Source organism: Schistocerca nitens, chromosome 4 (genome assembly GCF_023898315.1).
Source record: "Schistocerca nitens isolate TAMUIC-IGC-003100 chromosome 4, iqSchNite1.1, whole genome shotgun sequence".
Lineage (NCBI taxonomy): Eukaryota > Metazoa > Arthropoda > Insecta > Orthoptera > Acrididae > Schistocerca > Schistocerca nitens.
Genome location: NC_064617.1, coordinates 877,101,613 through 877,122,183, shown reverse-complemented (window position 1 = coordinate 877,122,183; position 20,571 = coordinate 877,101,613). Strand labels below are relative to the sequence as shown.

At 41.8% G+C, this 20,571-nt stretch overlaps 1 protein-coding gene across 1 annotated transcript in view; it reads left to right on the top strand.

The window, feature by feature from the left end:
* The window catches only part of LOC126253379 (chitooligosaccharidolytic beta-N-acetylglucosaminidase-like), a 374,039-nt gene that overhangs the window by 255,625 nt on the left and 97,843 nt on the right, over window positions 1–20,571 (top strand). Inside the window, exon 4 of the mRNA XM_049954667.1 lies at window positions 15,438–15,653. Within this exon, the coding sequence (XP_049810624.1) occupies window positions 15,438–15,653 (216 nt within the window). The remainder of the gene's footprint in view (window positions 1–15,437; window positions 15,654–20,571) is intronic.

Below are 20,571 nucleotides of genomic sequence, written 5' to 3'. Positions count from 1 at the left end.
TTCGCTTGTATTTATCAAAACAACTCGTTATTTCGCGATCATATTGTTCTTCTTCTTTCTTCTCTGTTACTCCAAATACAGATAAACACTTCAGCCACAATAACGGAAATCAGGTAACTGACTTAAAAAAAAGAAAAAAAGCACTATCTTGTTAACAGATCTATTAAGATTGGTAGAGACTGATGCATAAAAACTAAAGTGACTTCAAATATATTCAGTTCTCTCTCTCTCTCTCTCTCTCTCTCTCTCTCTCTCTCTCTCTCTCTCTCTTCCGCTCTCTTCCTTCTACTTACGATCACGTGAAATAATTTACGTCTTTTTGCTTTTGTCATTTCTTTCTTACGAGTAGCTTGTCATTGTTTTCCTATGATTATCTCTCATTCCTTTCCTCATATTGCACCTGTCTTTTTGTTTCCTTCTAGAAGCCCTTGGAACTTTTTACTTTTGCTCTTAACTTTTCTCTTTCTCATGTTTCTTTCTCTTTCCATTGCATTCAGCCTGCTTTAACTTCTACGATGCACGCCATTGATGTTTCTGGATTTCTGTGGAAAAAATTAAAACTCTTTCTGTTATTCTTTTTTCATGTAGCCTTTTAGTTGTGCAAAGAATACATCTCTTCTCTTCATCTTCCATAGCCTAATCGGCTATTCTTTTAAAGTTCTTTGTTATTTCTTAATTTCCATTACCCACTGTCTTAATGTGTTTCCAGTATTTTCCTGAGTACTTTTCTTTCCCTCTTTTCTTTTCACCTAACTGTTCGGCTGTTTTTAACGAAAGGCATTCTGAAGCATAAAAGCAGTTTGGTTTAATGACATTGTTGTAGTGGCAGAGATTTGCATTTATGGAAACAGATTTCGTGTTATACAGGTTTTTCGTTAACTGGAAAGCCACTTCCATTCTCCTTGCCCGTACTAAGTTAGCTTCTTTGTCCAAATCATTTGGTTGTATTATTTCACTTAGATATTTAAAAATTGTAGCCTTTCTTATTCTTCGATAATCAGCTCCATGTAGTGTAGCCCTCTTCATTGTTCCGTAAAAATTTGCATTTATGTTGGTGCCTTCTTCACGCCTGTCACATACTCTTCACTTTTTAAAATAAGAGATAATTTAGGCCTTTGTTTAAAACTGTCTCTTGTAGAAGATTACCAGATTTGTTGCATCTTCTGTAGGTTCAGCTAAGATGGCAAGATCGTCTGCAAAAATCAAACAATAAATCCTCAGATTATTCCCTTTTCTCTCCATTGTGATTTTAATACCTTCTTCTGATCTTGTCCTCTATTCTCAGATTACCTTTCTTAGTACACAATGAGCGGCATATATGATATGTTCACTCAGAGGTGTAAATGCTAGATGGCACTGTCTACTAAAAGGTTTGTTTTCGTTTAAGGTTTTTCCACTAGTATCTCAATGTCACTGTGTATCGGGTACGTCGAGAAAACAACCGTGGTTAATACTAAGCCACAGCAAAAGTCATTTCCGTCACTATCTTCAAAGCCGTCGTCCATCTCTGAGAGAATTACAATGTCATTGGCAAACCTCAAAGTTTGTATTTTTTCTCCCTGAGCTTTGATTCTCTTTCTAAACTTCTCATTATATATAAATACATAGAATTAAATGTAGTAAATAAACACATGTTATGCTTGTAATTGAGCTGTCACACTCTGATAACTGAGTGATGTTAGCTGGAAATACAATATTGGCTAATGCACTCGCAACACCGTAAACGCGGCATTTACATACGACATATCGGCACCAAATGCACTGCGTTCTAGGATACGTAAAGGATTAGCGGTTGAGTGCAGCTGCACAAAGTACTCGTAGGTATTAGTAATGACACCTGTATTTCGTCTATATTGAAAGATTACACATCGGGTTTCTCATTCGGAAATCACATCTAGGTGTTTTATGTTTATGAGAAGATCGTGTTACGCCCCATGTAAGAAGGAAAACCGCCTACCAGCAAATGTCGGAATTCGACGGAGGCAGGATGGTGTTGTATGGAAACTGCACATTATACTGTTGTTCACACTGGTCGGGACCACATGGGTTCAGAAATGCCGTACTCAACAGTCTGAAAGACCTCAACGGCCAAGTGCGAGTAGCGCCCGAGAGGACAGACGTGCTGTTGCCTCGGCCATGCATGGTGTTGTAGCCACGTCAGGGGACGGACTTGAATGCCGTTTAAGACGCGGACAGTGAAACGACGTCTGAAGCACTGTGAACTGTTAAGGCTCCCATACACAATCAAGCCTTTACTAAGTCTGTCAAACTTTAGATCGTTTACAGTGCTGACTGGCGCGTTTGTCAAACGTTAGGCGTGTTTCGTGTGTCTGCTAGAAACTTTGATTGACAGCAGATTTGACAATATGGCAGACATTGTTTGTGCTGAAGGGCAAATTATTGCTCCGGCTTTTCGTTACTGGGATTGTGTGCTCAAGGAATCCATCGAAATACCATCATCTGACGACATTATAAATAGAGATACAGGTTTTCCTTCAAGCAAGATATGGAAGCCTATTTTATCTCATATAAAGCAACAACGGTCTGGTTTTCGAGCCACTACATCTTAATTTGCGATTTATCACTTTTGCCAGTTTCTACCGCCGGCGGCGCTGCAATTCTTCGTTTCGCAGGGGGCAGCTCCTCCGCTTCTCGCGCAGACGCAGTGGCCTCGTCCTGGGGTATAAAGGAGCCGCCGTTTCTGATGTTCATACAGTTTTGGCATGGTTATGTACTTAGCGATCGCACTTGAAGATGGCGGCCAGATGTTGTAACGCTCCCGCCCTAAACGGACGTACGTTAGCTGTATAAAGCCTGTACTGTAATAAGTTCACGGGCTTCACCTTATAAACAAGGATTTTAGTACATAAGTTGATCGCGTGTACCTAATAGAAGCAAGATCGGACTTGTACTCAGTCAATAACTACAGTGATGCATCAAGCAAATGTAAAGTATAATTGCTCGTTCGCATGGACAAGAAGTATACACAGTAGATGCTACCTATAATTAATAATTCGGTCGCCAGCCTACTTAGGCAATGAGTGAGTTTTTCCTTGTATAAGTGGGTGCATGTACAAGCATAGTAACACGTAGTAATGATGCGTTATATGGCAAAGTTTGGAATCAGAAAAATCCACTGAACTAAAGCTTTCTCTTTTTGTACTAATTTAGACGAGCTAAATTTACACAACACCACACAGCAATGATTACTACGAACGGCATTTTATATATTGATCAGACTGAAATCGGGCATAGATTGTCCTAGAATGAGCAGTTTTGAAAGCACACATACAATGTCACTATTAAAATTGGAAAACAAAACTAATACCCTTAGGTTCAATATAGAACTTAACTTTACTGGTCAAATCTGATCAGCACATTTCAAGGTTTGAAAGAATGGACAAGAGAAGGGGGGGGGGGGCTGAAACTGTTATGGTCGTTATACTGAAACTATTAAGTACTGAAGACAAATTAACACTCAAAATTATCAATCTATGGATAACTACTCTTTTGTCTTACTTCTTAATAATTTAACTGTCATTAGTTCTGTCTCAAATTAATTAAATAACATCGCTAACTCAATTAAAAAAAAACTCTCTTCCAATTTAGTCATACTTTTGTTCTTTACCAACATTTGCAATAACGCACAGAACTTTTAAACTTCTTTATAGCATAGATTGATCTACTGATAATTCTTATTAACACTAATTTTTAAACTTTCAGTTCAGGATACTCGGGTTGCACAATACGAGGTAAGGATCCTGTCTAGGTCAGTGATCAGGATAAGTCATGGCTAAAGCAATTCTGGTAAAAGTCACGTTATTATTGAACAGTTAGAAACATTTTCGACACTGGTCCACACAGATACACTTCTAAAGATGAAATAAATGTTTGACCTGTGCAAGTAGGTGCGGCGGTTGGCGGGCAGCGAGATAGCGGGCAGCACGGCACACATACAAGCACGGCTAAGGCTCACACTATATCGGCACTTTCCATCTTCTTAGCGTCGTAATCTTTCCAATTTTGTGCCTCAGAATATAGCCATGCCAAGTAGTCGTCGGAATCGGTTCATCCGAGGCTCAATGGAACCCACTTTTCCTGCGTAGCCGCCTCGGTACAGTACGTGTTCCTCTGACCGATTCACAACTCCGACTGTTATACTGAGCCCGTTGTGCCGAACCGCGCCAGTGTGCGTCTTCCCGCGCTCGCCTGCCTCCACCTTTTCCCGCTCCCCTACAGGTAGGGTATTCACCACAGGTTTTCTACTACACATATCCTAATGCATTACCTACGTGTGGACCAAGTGTATAAATTACAATTTTCACATCTTACACTAGTTTTAACATTAAATACACTTCCCTTTGATTACCATATTATTTGAAATCCAACATAAATAATAATATTCATTTCAAAAGTTACTCACAGCTTCTTTAACATCACGATACGAACCGAAAAAGAAGTTCAAAACATTGCTTACATTAATTTATCTAAATTCATAAAGAAAAAAATTTTTTATATGTACAGTTGTCGTTACAATGTGTCGCCGAAATATCGTGTAGTGAAGACGATCATATCCGGCAGCATACCTGTGAAGAATCTGAACATAGAAAAATGCACCTATGTGTGTGTACCCAGGATCAGTTCGATATGGTGTCCAGTCAGGCTACATACTTTGTTACTGGCAGAGGTGGCTGCCCCGTATGCTTCATTTTACACACTGTGTACACCCAAAAGATTTATAAATTTAATCATGTATTCCCCCTACTCTACCGTGTACGCTCAGCAAGCAGTTTTTCTTCCTGGTGTTGCGCTTTTAGCGGCCATCAGTTGCCATCTGGAAATCCACCGTTAGTAAGATTTGCAACTTGTATTCTAGTCGGAAAGAAGGTGGCCGGCCGAAGTGGCCGTGCGGTTAAAGGCGCTGCAGTCTGGAACCGCAAGACCGCTACGGTCGCAGGTTCGAATCCTGCCTCGGGCATGGATGTTTGTGATGTCCTTAGGTTAGTTAGGTTTAACTAGTTCTAAGTTCTAGGGGACTAATAACCTCAGCAGTTGAGTCCCATAGTGCTCAGAGCCATTTTTGAAAGAAGGTGCGGAGTGTATGTTGCGAGAGTCCACACACCTGTCAAACTCTTCTGACGCAGTAAAAGTTAACAGAGTCCCGACAAATTCTCCTCAGTTACTCTGTAATTATTAGCAACTCTACTGAAGGAGCGAGTCACCAACTTGTGGGTGAAAAACTGTTTAATCTTCACTGTTTATGCAACGATTCACTTCATTGTGTATTTCAGATAAACTCTTAATGATCATACACACATGCCTTAACGCCACTGGCATTCTAGTTCGTAGGATGTTCGGCTCATCGGTATTGCTTGCAGCAGCTTATGATGCAAGCGTCTCTTTCCTGCACTTACGGGTGGCGTCCGACACAGCTCGACCACGCGAAGATCAACGAAGACCAAAAGGAATTCCTCAGATAGACAAACCACAACAGCAACAACAACCAAACGTAATGTTAAGAAAGTATGATCGCAGCTAGGAATAACTTCAATATTCGAGCTCCTCTCTCCACCGACGTGATACGTCATTTATATCTTGTAGTGCGTTTAAAATTAGTTGCGACTTTTGACGTTTGGCTCCCGGACGCTGCTGCGCAGGTAACACCAATGGCAAATCGGCTTTCCCTACCACGCCGCTAGCAGTTCGGTAAGAAAAGCGGCCCTGTAGACATGCCGTGGATAAACACCGGCGCGTGGTGTCGGGCACTGGATGCAGTTACGTCATTAGCTCTCGTTATAAATAGGTACTTTCTAGCGTTGAAGTGTTCTGCAGTTGTCAGGTATTGTGAACTAGTGTTTTGTGTTGGCGTTGGCGTTGCATAATAACGGTGCAGCACGTCTGAACACGAGATTCGTAATAAAAGTGCTCCCTCAAGAATACGTTCACCGGCTGTGGATATAATGTAGTACTGTAAAATATTCCACAGATGTTAAGTCCCGTAGTGCTCAGAGCCATTTGTAAAATATTCCTCCGAATCCGACAATAGTGATGGACTAAACGCCGTACCACTCCGTTGTAATGGATAAAGCTCCCACCATGCAGTGAAGGAAGGCAAATATTTTGTTCTGGGTAGAAAGAAATGTTCAATTGGATAAAGTTGAATCTAGCACGTATAAGGCGGGTACCGCAGATCTTGTCTCGAGCTGTCAGCCATACTAATAAGGAGACATGGACTTCACGAAGGAGTCTGAGACTTTTGAGTCATATCTAACTTCTCTTGTTGCCATGTTAAAATCTGCTGCTTTTGCCAAAACGCTACAGCCTGGAACCGCGTGACCGCTACGGTCGCAGGTTCGAATCCTCCCTCGAGCATGGATGTGTGTGATGTCCTTAGGTTAGTTAGGTTTAAGTAGTTCTAAGTTCTAGGGGACTGATGACCTTAGAAGTTAAGTCCCATAGTGCTCAGAGCCATTTGAACCATTTTTTTGCCAAAACACGGCAGAGTTTACAAATATTCATCTCACTAACATTCTAATACAATTGAAATTCTGACACAGTTCTGAAACAGTGTACTATTAAACTAGCAACTGAGAGTAAGACTGGTCAATAGTTATGAAAAAGGCCACTGTCAATATAAAAATAAACATGAAACTTCTTCACTTGAACCACAATAATTTTCGTTTCACCAGCTACTGATTGTCCTGAAATATTACATTACTGTACTGAAAAAAACTCTAGTAGCTTGAATATCGTGGTATAAGGGACATTCAAGTGAAGGCCGGTCACTAGTGTAAAGTAACGGTAACGATTTCATTAACTCAAAAATGTAGTTATACACAATACACATACTCAAAAATAGTCGCCAAAACCGTTGGCACAATTATCCCATTGCGACACTAGCCGGTCGATTCCATCCTTGAAGAAGCTGGTACGCTCCTGTCGGATCCGGGCCCACACCCAGTCACATACTTCGTAATCCGTTGCGAATCGATGTCCTTGACTAGTTTTAGAGGCCCAAACACATTAAAGTCACACGTTGAAAGGTCGGGACGGTACCGTGGATGTTCCAGCGTTTCCCACCGAAACTGCTGCAACGTCTTCACCGCATTGGCCGTGCGTGGGCGGGTATTATCATGCAGGAGGATAACGCCATTGGACAACATGCCTCGGCGATTCGACTTGATGGACTGTCTAAGGTTGTGTAAAGTGGCTTGATAACGCTGAGCATTGATGGTGGATCCCCGTTCCAGGAAATCGAGAAGCAATGGGCCCTTGTGGTCAAAAAAGAAGGACATCGTGACCTTTCCACAACTGGCGTGCACGGCCTTTTATTGCTTAAGAGGTGGTGAAGTCGCATGTGTCCACTGCTTGCTATGACGCTTGATTTCCGGTTCAAAATAGTGACACCATGTTTCGTCACCTGTGACAATACGCGACAGAAAGCCGTATTCCTCCTCATGATAACGTTGCAGATGACGCAAAGACAGCGCCATTGCGCTGTTCGGCGGTCAGTTGGTGGGGAACCCACTGCGCACAGCTTTTTCGAAATTTCAAGTGTTGATGCATTATGGCTCTCTAAAATGGCTCTGAGCACTATGGGACTCAACATCTTAGGTCATAAGTCCCCTAGAACTTAGAACTACTTAAACCTAACTAACCTAAGGACATCACACACACCCATGCCCGAGGCAGGATTCGAACCTGCGACCGTAGCAGTCCCGCGGTTCCGGACTGCAGCGCCAGAACCGCTAGACCACCGCGGCCGGCATGCATTATGGGGTGGGCGGTGCCCACGCTAATGCCCAGTAACCGATGGATCTCGTCCACGGTGATTCTGCGGATGTCCGAGACTAAAACATTCGCTTCCGCAACCATTTCCGGTGTGATGTCACGATGAGCCTGTCCAGGACGAGCATCGTCTTCCAGCGACGCGCCCCTCAAGGAATCGTTTGCGCCATTCCACAACACTTGAACGACTCAGACTGTACCCACCCAGCCTTCATCCGTCGATACATTTCACGGCCTCCAACTCCCTCCGCCGCCAAAACTCGAATCACTCCTCGTTGTTCCTGCTTATTCGCCTTAATCTTCGGTAGTGGGCGATAACTTGTGTGTGCCGGCCGAAGTGGCCGTGCGGTTAAAGGCGCTGCAGTCTGGAACCGCAGGACCGCTGCGGTCGCAGGTTCGAATCCTGCCTCGGGCATGGATGTTTGTGACGTCCTTAGGTTAGTTAGGTTTAACTAGTTCTAAGTTCTAGGGGACTAATGACCTCAGCAGTTGAGTCCCATAGTGCTCAGAGCCATTTGAACCGTTTGATAACTTGTGTGACCCCTTCCCTTCTGCGTGAAACCACACTGGCGCTATACAACATCAAACGGTGCACACGCGTCAGTCTGTTTACCAATAGATGGCGCCACCATACCCGCAGTTACGTGGTGCCACCTTACGTGTAAGGCAAAGGTATACGCACTTACCAGGTTTCGTTTGAATGTACCTCAGAGATATGGAAGTTTCCCATATTAGTCATATGGCAAAATACTGTCCTCTTTATGCGCTATCGTTTGCCAAAATCTTGTTCTGATGTCTGGGACCCTTTATGAGATAGGAGGGATTTATGAATATTTCATTTTAGCTTTTTCACTGTCTAACAACCCTACCACAACAAAGGTCAAAATTTAATAATGACTGTGGTGTTGCTCACGCTGCTAAATACTGCATTTTCGGGCAACAACAAAGTTAATATGTGGCAGGTGTCATTAGAGCACAGTTAATAAAGGCATTTCATGTAATAATAAATAAACTAGGCACTCATCTTTTCGTGTTTCCCACGCTGGTCTCGTTGTAAAATCATGGCTCAATCCTCGAAAATCTAGGTGGTGATGATTCCAAGCTCGGATGCAAAGAGGCCTAGGTTTTATTCTGCTGTATTCATAAGTTTTATAGATGTGTTTCACAAACCATTCTTGAAGATTAAACCTTTCAAAGTTAGAACAATAGTGATGTAAAAAAATAATCAGCACCCCGAATTTAGGTTACACTTCCTTTTTATTGCTTTTGTTGCAATATCACGTAACACACAAAACATCACTTCACAATACAAAACATACTTGAAAATATCTTCCTGACTGTTAAAGTTCACATTTTATAAGCTGACTACGTTATGCGTCTTTCCAACATGACGTCCAAGACTTGACTTTCTCAAGGTCCGACTCTAACAAACTGCCTACGCGCCCAAAAATCAGAGTTACAAGTATGACAAAGATCATAGTATCAAAAGAAAGAATACACATAAGAATAATATCATTGCAATATAAACATATCGATGTATCAAAAATGAAATCAAATCTGAATGTTGTCTCAGAAATATCTTAAATAGTTAACAGAAACACAGTAGAATATTGCTGTTATCGAGAGGTTCAGGTGAGCTGCCGTAATGGTTAAGCAATTCAAGTACTATTACAACTGGAGCCTGCGTTCGTGATGGAGCAGTCTACACACCTGCAGTTGTCTCGACATTGGAGACAGATAGCGATATTTTTTCAAGTTTAAAGAATGATGCAGCATGTTATCTAAATTTCATATGGAGAAACATATGAGCTAACACACACGAGACTCAGATTCATATTTTCCAGTGAAAACTTTAAGAATTCCTTATAGTAGTTTATTAATTCGAGATGCCACAATAACTATGACCATTAACGATATAGGCACTTCATCATGAAGCTGAGGAATTAAGCAATAAGATGTGCGAGACTCAGAGTTGATTACTGAAGAGTCTCTTTAAAATCGTTTGAAAAAGACTGCAGATCGGCCGGCTCTCGCGCGGTTTGCTGCTGACTCAGTGAAGCGAGATGCAGACATGTTGCCGTCACCTCTGCGCTTCCCACCACGCGCTCCCTGCCGAACTGTCACAAGTCGCAACTAACAAGGGGACCCTCCATACAGTAAATCACGGATTTTGATGCGCTTCAAATATGTTGTAGAGGCACTTACTCTGAGTACCTAGCAATCCGCTTTTTTAGCGACGGGCCTTGGTTTTTGAGAAAATCGAATTTGAAGTTCATTGCGCGCTTTGTTTTTTTAAACGATTTATTGCAGCAAAATAGCCATTATAGTTATACATTAGATTACAATCATTTGAGAATGAATTACAAGGATGTATTGAGTGTCTGCATAATTCTTAGTAGTAGATTACATTCTGTGCAGGTATTATAACAGATTATCATTTGAGCCATTTATTGCATAGTCTGTAATTGAGCTGGTCCTCTTGTTGCATATTTCTGTATGGTATCTCTCACAAGACTGTCCACATAGTGTACACTCGCAAAGGTTTGACGGTTCGTGGTATGTTGTATTTGCACAAATTTCATGGTGGAATCCGTGTACTGCGAGTCTTGTAAGTACGTGTCTCATCTCAAAATTTGCTGCTATCCAAGTGCGGTCGATCATGGCCCCGGATCCATAGAATTCCGTTGGTACTGCCTCTCTTTTCTAGAGTAGTGATCTTAGTAGGTTCTCCGATGCCGATGTGTTGGGAAGTAAGAACCTTGTCCTTAGATCCTCTATGAGGAAAGATTCTCGGGCGAGAAGGTAGACTAATCTTGATCTTGTGGTTTTTGCTACCCCTAATGCTCTTTTGATATAGGTTGCTTTTACTCTTTCCAATGTTTCTAAGTTCTTTTCATTTAGGTGTATCCATATGATTTCTATCCCATAAGCCAGTATTGGTATTATTTTTGATTTGAAGAGTGCCATAGCTGCGTCTAGATTTAGTGTTCTGATGGAACTTATTTCGTTTATCGCTCTGATGGCTTGTGCCGCTTTCTCTGTTGTGTGTTTAGTGAAGCACTTCGCGGACTGCTGCAGTGTTATCCCTACATATTTGTAATCTTTTGTGATAGATATTTGCTTTCCTTGTAGAGCAATTCTCGTCGTTTTTGGGATTTGCCCTCCTTTGTCTGAATACCATCATTTCCGTTTTGTCGGTGTTGATTACGAACTTGTGTATTGTGCACCATTTTTCCACGTCTTCTATAGTCTCCTGTAGTTTCTTTAAGGTTTTTGAGCCTATCACAATGTCGTCCGCGTAGGCATATGCTTCGACATCTTCGTCTTGAGCGATTTCCATAATGTCCTTTGTTGGCAGAATGAACAGGAGTGGGTCTCCTTGGAGTACTCCGTTTGTTTGCCTTATTGGTTCAGACAGGTCGTTATCTTGATCCATTCATTTATGGAGTTTATGATCCTCGTCCAGACGCTGTCTCTTCCCAGGGTTTCGTCGAGCATCCTTTTTACTAATGATCGATCGAGGAGGTCGAACGTCTTTGTGAAGTCTACGAATACAGCATAATATTTTTGCTTCTTATCGATGGTTTCCCATATGTTTTTTAAAAGCAGCTCCAGTGCTGTGATAGTGGATCTTTTTTCCCTGAACCCGAATTGAGATTCTGGGAGGTGGTCTTCCAAAGTGTGTCTTATTCTTCCTGAGATTAGTTTTGTGAATACCTTAAAAGGGTTGTTTTCCAAGGCTATTCCTCTGTGCCGGCCGGAGTGGCCGAGTGGTTCTAGGCGCTACAGTCTGGAACCGCGCGGCCGCTACGGTCGCAGGTTCGAATCCTGCCTCGGGCATGGATGTGTGTGATGTCCTTAGGTTAGTTAGGTTTAAGTAGTTCTCAGTTCTAGGGGACTGATGACCTCAGAAGTTAAATCCTATAGTGCTCAGAGCCATTTGAACCATATTCCTCTGTATTTGTTTGTGTCCTCTGGGTCGCCCTTCCCTTTGTACATTACACTTACTATTGATTTTCTCCACTGGCCTAGGATTTTTGCTGTTTCAATGCATTTCTTATAAAGTTTTGTCCAGGTTGGTGCTAGCAGATGGGCTGTGTCTTTAAGGTATTCGTTGTAAAGCATGTCCGGTCTCGCTGCTTTCTTCCTTTTTGTTGATTCAGTGATGTTTCGGACCTCATTTGCAGTGAGTGGGGACCAGGCTGGCATCTCTTGCGGTGTGAGCTCTTTACTTGCTACCTGTGCTCCTTATCTAACATCTTTGTTGAGAATGTCTTTGAAATGTCTCGTCCATTCTTCCATGCTTATATAGTGTGACTGTGCGCGCTTTGTACAACCGTAACATTACATATCCTCCGAGCAAGTTACCGTAGCGCAGCGGTAAAGGTTCACGCCTACCGTGATGGAGGTACAGTGTTCGAATCTTATACCCATATGTTTTTTTTATGTATGCAAGAACCGTCCGGAAAATTTGGCCCTATCGTTCAAAAACGAGTAGACGAATTAACTAGGAAATACAGAAATGTAGTCGTGTCCTGCACGAAATCCGGTAAGTTCACGAAACTGGTGTAAGAAGAATTTTTGCGTTGTGTAATTCTTCCGTACGTGGGACAGAAATTTTTTTGCACATTATCGATTCTTCGGGAAGGCAAACCGTTTCAGCTTTATACGATCATCTATTCACTGATGAATGGAAAGCGAGCACCTGCACCCTAAAAGTGGTCCCACCAAAGTGCACTCCTTACTGCCAGGTGACAGGTGAAAATCTTCACGAAAATTATTCATTATGCTCCCGACTTGTTGAAAGACAATAGAGAGATCGCTTCTAGGGAAGATTCGATAAAATTACGTTCACTAATACTACATCAATTCAGCGCACCTGATTTTGAAAGCATGATTAGATATGCATGGCTCGCATCGAAATTAGTGGATGAAAGAGAAATCTTTTTGAATGCAAAATAATTGTGTTTCCTGGTATCGCTCATGAACAAACCGTGTGCCTGCAAAACGGTTGCTTTCATAAAATGGACATGGTGCTGCGAAAATTTGTGCTTCGGTTGTTCCTATGATAAATATCACCCACAATATTGTTCTGGCACATCAAGCAATATGGACGATGAAAAATAAGATTTTGTGATATTTTATCGCAGAAAAAATTAATAACTGAATATATCTTTATAATTTCGCACACCTTACACAGTTTGTTAATATTCTTTGAAGTAAAACTGAAAAATTCGGCGATTTTGAAAAAGTACACGTGCAGGACTGAACATTGTACCCCGAGGGCGGCAGCCGTGAACCTTTACCGCTGCGCTACGCTGACTTGCAGCGATTGAATGTAACGTTACGGGTATATGAAACGCGCAATGAACTTCAAAATCGATTTTTTCAAAAACCAAGGCCCGTCGCTAAAAAAGGGAATAGCCAGGTACTCAGGGCAAGTGCCTCTACAACATATTTGAAGCGCATCAAAATTCGTGATTTACAACATGGAGGGTCCCCTTGTTTAGATTAGAGTTACTTTCATTCCAATTGATCCGTAGTGAGGAGGTCCTCCAGGATGCAGGACATGTCAGAAAAACAACAATGCACGACAAATATTTACAAACTGAAACAAATAAGCTAATGTACCATTCCACAGGTCCCAAGTGGCAAGGACGTCATTTTTTAATGAAGGCTGTATGAAAGAATCATTTTACAAATACTAAGGCACTGAATTTAAAATAAAAAAGTTTTTTACTTGTTTATAAGGTAATAAACGTGTAATACAACCACTCAATACTTATTTACAATGAACACATTACTGCACTGAACTGGTGCAGAAGTTAGATTGTACTTCACACACACACACACACACACACTTATTTACAATGAACACATTACTGCACTCAAATTGAGAAGTTATATATCAGTTGGTTCTACTGAGAAATTCATAAATGGAGTAGAAGGAGTTGGCCACCAATAAATCCTTTAGGCTATATCTTACATTGAATTTCATTGGTTGTTAAGCTTTTTATGGCTGCTGGCAAGTTATTGAAAATGTGTGTTCCTGAATAATGCACACCTTTTTGCACAAGACTAAGTGACTTTAAATGCTTGTGAAGATTATTCTTATTTCTAGTATTGATTCCATGAATTGAGCTGTTGGTTTGAAAAAGTGATATATTTTTAATGACAAATTTAATTAAGGAATAAAGATATTGGGAAGCAGTAGTTAGTATCCCTAGTTCCCTAAACAGGCTTCTCCAGGATGTTCTTGAGTTCACACCACATATAACTCTTACTGCACGTTTTTGTGCCTGGAAAACTTTAGCTTGGCTTGATGAATTGCTGCAAAAAATAATCCCATATGACATTATGGAATGAAAGTAAGCATAGTATGCCAGCTTTTTCATTTTTATATCCCCTATGTCTGACACAATTCGCATTGCAGATAGAGATTTGTGTTGTGTACATAGTTCCGCATAGTCAGCGCATACACAACTTTCCCACTAGAGCGCGCCCCGCTAAGCACAACAACGAAGGCGCAGCGCTCGTCCGCCTCCGCAATACAAGATGGCGTTGCCATAGAGACGGACCAAATTCTGCTTCCGCCGATCCGCGTATTAATATGTGATGCAGCCAATGAGATTGCTGCTAACGTAGAACCTTTTCTCCTCACGGATCGCACTCGCGCAGTGATACATGAACGCGTGAGGTATTATAACGAGTGTACAGACCTCTGATTCGTCAGTTGCATTTGTCTGCACCAGTCTGTAACAGTCTGCATTAGTCTGTACTAGTCTGTATGAGTTCTACATTTGTCTGTACCAGTCTATAGTCAAGTTTCAGTCTGCGCCTAATAAGATCACCATATTCCTGTACATGGCCATGAAGATAAATGTATAGACACTTTTGTCAAGTATCCGAGATATATGTGAGAATAAGATTAACGTACCAATGCCAAAGGAACTTCAGATTGTCAATTGTAAATAGCATCCAGAACCAAGTTAAGTAATTTTTATGCTTGTTATTATTTTAATAAATGTGTGTGGAAATTAATCAAGTTCTGTTTAAAGTTGGTCACCGTCAATCTGCTACTCTAAGCGTACAAGTGGCATTTCTATCGTCTGACCTAACGGCAGAAGATAAACACGCCACGATAAGACCACGGAACATATTGCTGACACTCGCCTACTTCGTTAGAGCGACAAGTCAAATAATCTGATGGTGTGTGTACCGAAGGTCTTACAGTACGCACACCACAATTTGTTAAGACGCTTCAGCAGTTCTGTGGTGTGCTTCTCCCAGTTGAATTTATTATCAAGCTGTAATCCCAAGAATTTGACGCTGTCCACTTCTTCTATCTGCTTATCATCGTATGTGAGGCATATACCTGTGGGACACCCCTTACAAGTTTTGAACTGCATGTAGTGTGTTTTTTCAAAGTTTAGTGACAAAGAATTGGCTATGAACCAGTGATTAATGTCCACAAATATTTTATTAGCTGACCTTTCTAAGACTACACTTGATTTGCTATTATTAAGTTTAAGCGCACTGTAATACAACACGTGATTTTCTCACCAATCTGTTATATACATCAGAATCGTCAGTTGTAAACTCGTGGGAAGTCTCAGGCGCTATCACGACGTGGGGTGTTTGGGTTACAGTGGCCGGTGAACAGGGCAGGGAGCTGGTGGACGCGGCGTCTCGGCGCTGGGTGCGAGACCTGCAGCACGTCTTTGGGGGAGTCGGGGGCCACGGCGGCGGGGGAGCGAGCGCGGGGGCGGCCACCGACGTGCTGGTCACGGTGCTCACCAGGCAAAGCCCCCAGTCTCTCAGCTGGCAGACCGACGAGACCTACACCTTGGACGTCGCCTCCAACGGTAAGTGCCCGACATTGTTTATCAGAGACGGGGGTATAGCCAGGAGTGCCACCAGGAAATGTGATAGGACCAACCTTAGGTCTACTCTCCGTATACATAAATGACCTTACAGACAGGGCGAGCAGCAGTCTCTCGCTGTTTGCTGATGATGCTGTGATTTCCGGGAAGTTGTTGTTGTTGTTGTCTTCAGTCCTGAGATTGGTTTGATGCAGCTCTATATGCTACTCTATCCTGTGCATGCTTCTTCATCTCCCAGTACATACTACAGCCTACATCCTTCTGAATCCGCTTAGTGTATTCATCTCTCGATCTCCCTCTACGATTTTTACCCTCCACGCTGCCCTCCAATACTAAATTGGTGATCCCTTGATGCCTCAGAACATGTCCTACCAACTGATCCCTTCTTCCAGTCAAGTTGTGCCACAAGCTCCTCTTCTCCCCAATTCTATTCAATACCTCCTCATCAGTTATGTGATCTACCCATCTAATCTTCAGCATTATTCTGTAGCACCACAATCCGAAAGCTTCTAGTCTCTTCTTGTCCACACTATTTATCATCCATGTTTCATTTCCATACATGGCTACACTCCATACAAATACTTTCAGAAACGACTTCCTCACACTTAAATCTATACTCGATGTTAACAAATTTCTCTTCTTCAGAAACGCTTTCCTAGGCATTGCTAGTCTACATTTTATGTCCTCTCTACTTCGACCATCATCAGTTATTTTACTACCTAAATAGCAAAACTCCTTTACTACTTTAAGTGTCTCATTTCCTAATCTAATTCCTTCAGCATCACCCGACTTAATTCGACTACATTTCATTATCCTCGTTTTGCTTTTGTTGATGTTCATCTTATATCCTCCTTTCAAGACACTGTCCATTCCGTTCAACTGTTCTTCCAAGATCTTTGCTGTCTCTGACAGAATTACAATGTCATCGGCGAACCTTAAAATTTTTGTTTCTTCTCCATGGATTTTAATACCTACTCCTAATTTTTCTTTTGTTTCCTTTACTGCTTGCTCAATATATAGGTTGATTAGTATCGGGGCTTCCCCCATGAACCATGGACCTTGCCGTTGGTGGGGAGGCTTGCGTGCCTCAGCGATACAGATGGCCGTACCGTAGGTGCAACCACAACGGAGGGGTATCTGTTGAGAGGCCAGACAAACATATGGTTCCTGAAGAGGGGCAGCAGCCTTTTCAGTAGTTGCAAGGGCAACAGTCTGGATGATTGACTGATCTGGCCTTGTAACATTAACCAAAATGGCCTTGCTGTGCTGGTACTGCGAACGGCTGAAAGCAAGGGGAAACTACAGCCGTAATTTTTCCCGAGGACATGCAGCTTTACTGTATGATTAAATGATGATGGCGTCCTCTTGGGTAAAATATTCCGGAGGTAAAATAGTCCCCCATTAGGATCTCCGGGCGGGGACTACTCAAGAGGACGTCGTTATCAGGAGAAAGAAAACTGGCATTCTACGGATCGGAGCGTGGAATGTCAGATCCCTTAATCGGGCAGGTAGGTTAGAAAATTTAGAAAGGGAAATGGATAGGTTAAATTTAGATATAGTGGGAATTAGTGAAGTTCGGTGGCAGGAGGAACAAGACTTTTGGTCAGGTGATTACAGATTTATAAATACAAAATCAAATAGGGGTAATGCAGGAGTAGGTTTAATAATGAATAAAAAATAGGAGTGCGGGTTAACTACTACAAACAGCATAGTGAACGCATTATTGTGGCCAAGATAGACACAACGCCCATGCCTACTACAGTAGTACAAGTTTATATGCCAACTAGCTCTGCAGATGATGAAGAAATTGATGAAATGTATGACGAGATAAATGAAATTATTCAGTTAGTGAAGGGAGACGAAAATTTAATAGTCATGGGTGACTGGAATTCGTCAGTAGGAAAAGGGAGAGAAGGAAACATAGTAGGTGAATATGCATTGGGGGGAAGAAATGAAAGAGGAAGCCGCCTTTTAGAATTTTGCACAGAGCATAACTTAATCATAGCTAACACTTGGTTCAAGAATCATAAAAGAAGGTTGTATACCTGCAAGAATCCTGGAGATACTAAAAGGTATCAGATAGATTATATAATGGTAAGACAGAGATTTAGGAACCAGGTTTTAAATTGTAAGACATTTCCAGGGGCAGATGTGGATTCTGATCACAATCTATTGGTTATGAATTGCAGATTGAAACTGAAGAAACTGCAAAAAGGTGGGAATTTAAGGAGATGGGACCTGGATAAACTGAAAGAATCAGAGGTTGTAGAGAGTTTCAGGGAGAGCATAAGGGAACAATTGACAGGAATTGGGGAAAGAAATACAGTAGAAGAAGAATGGGTAGCTCTGAGGGGTGAGGGCAGCAGAGGATCAAGTAGGTAAAAAGACGAGGGCTAATAGAAATCCTTGGGTAACAGAAGAAATATTGAATTTAATTGATGAAAGGAGAAAATATAAAAATGCACTAAATGAAGCAGGCAAAAAGGAATACAAACGTCTCAAAAATGAGATCGACAGGAAGTGCAAAATGGCTAAGCAGGGATGGCTAGAGGACAAATGTAAGGATGTAGAGGCTTGTCTCACTAGGGGTAAGATAGATACTGCCTACAGGAAAATTAAAGACACCTTTGGAGAGAAGAGAACCAATTGTACGAATATCAAGAGCTCAGATGGCAACCCAGTTCTAAGCAAAGCAGGGAAGGCAGAAAGGTGGAAGGAGTATATAGAGGGTTTATACAAGGGCGATGTACTTGAGGACAATATTATGGAAATGGAAGAGGATGCAGATGAAGATGAAATGGGAGATAAGATACTGCGTGAAGAGTTTGACAGAGCACTGAAAGACCTGAGTCGAAACAAGGCCCCAGGAGTAGACAACATTCCATTAGAACTACTGATGGCCTTGGGAGAGCCAGTCATGACAAAACTCTACAATCTGGTGAGCAAGATGTATGAGACAGGCGAAATACCCACAGACTTCAAGAAAAATATAATAATTCCAGTCCCAAAGAAAGCAGGTGTTGACAGATGTGAAAATTACCGAGCTATCAGTTTAATAAGTCACAGCTGCAAAATACTGACGCGAATTATTTACAGACGAATGGAAAAACTGGTAGAAGCGGACCTCGGGAAAGATCAGTTTGGATTCCGTAGAAATGTTGGAACACGTGAGGCAATACTAACCTTACGACTTATCTTAGAAGAAAGATTAAGAAAAGGCAAACCTACGTTTCTAGCATTTGTAGACTTGGAGAAAGCTTTTGACAACGCTAACTGGAATACTCTCTTTCAAATTCTGAAGGTGGCAGGGGTAAAATACAAGGAGCGAAAGGCTACTTACAATTTGTACAGAAACCAGATGGCAGTAATAAGAGTCGAGGGGCATGAAAGGGAAGCAGTGGTTGGGAAAGGAGTGAGACAGGGTTGTAGCCTCTCCCGGATGTTATTAAATCTGTATATTGAGCAAGCGGTAAAGGAAACAAAAGAAAAATTCGGAGTAGGTATTAAAATTCATGGAGAAGAAATAAAAACTTTGAGGTTCGCCGATGACATTGTAATTCTGTCAGAGACAGCAAAGGACTTGGAAGAGCAGTTGAACGGAATGGACAGTGTCTTGAAAGGAGGATATAAGATGAACATCAACAAAAGCAAAACGAGGATAATGGAATGTAGCCAAATTAAGTCGGGTGATGCTGAGGGGATTAGATTAGGAAATGAGACACTTAAAGTAGTAAAGGAGTTTTGCTATTTAGGGAGTAAAATAACTGATGATGGTAGAAGTAGAGAGGATATAAAATGTAGACTGGTAATGGCAAGGAAATCGTTTCTGAAGAAGAGAAATTTGTTAACATCGAGTATAGATTTAAGTGTGAGGAAGTCGTTTCTGAAAGTATTTGTATGGAGTGTAGCCATGTATGGAAGTGAAACATGGACGATAAATAGTTTGGACAGGAATAGAATAGAAGCTTTCGAAATGTGGTGCTACAGAAGAATGCTGAAGATTAGATGGGTAGATCACATAACTAATGAGGAGGTACTGAAGAGAATTGGGGAGAAGAGGAGTTTGTGGCACAACTTGACTAGAAGAAGGGATCGGTTGGTGAGACGTGTTCTGAGGCATCAAGGGATCACCAATTTAGCATTGGAGGGCAGCGTGGAGGGTAAAAATCGTAGAGGGAGACCAAGAGATCAATACACTAAGCAGATTCAGAAGGATGTAGGTTGCAGTAGGTACTGGGAGATGAAGAAGCTTGCACAGGATCGAGTAGCATGGAGAGCTGCATCAAACCAGTCTCAGGACTGAAGACCACAACAACAACAAACATAGTATCGGGGAGAGGCTACAACCCTGTCTCACTCCCTTCCCAACCACTGCTTCCCTTTCATGTCCCTCGACTCTTATAACTGCCATCTGGTTTCAGTACAAATTGTAAATAGCCTTTCGCTTCCTGTATTTTATCCCTGCCACCTTCACAATTTGAAAGAGAGTATTCCTGTCAACATTGTCAAAAGCTTTCTCTAAGTCTAGAAATGCTAGAAACGAAGGTTTGCCTTTTCTTAATCTAGCGTCCGGGAAGTAATCGTAGAATGACTGTAAGAGGATACAAGATGGCTTTGATAGAATTTGTGATTGGGAGCTTGCTAAACAGACTAAAGGCCGAAATATTAAGTGTCTTTTTCCAAAGCTGTTTCACAGAGTAGGACTGCACTGTAGTTCCTCCTCTAGATTGTCGCACAGATGACAAAATGGTAGATATCGAAATAGATGACAGAGGGATAGAAAAGCTATTAAAATCGCTCAAAAGAGGAAAGGCCGCTGGACCTGATGGGATACCAGTTCGATTTTACACAGAGTACGCGAAGGAACTTGCCCCACTTCTTGTAGCGGTGTACCGTAGGT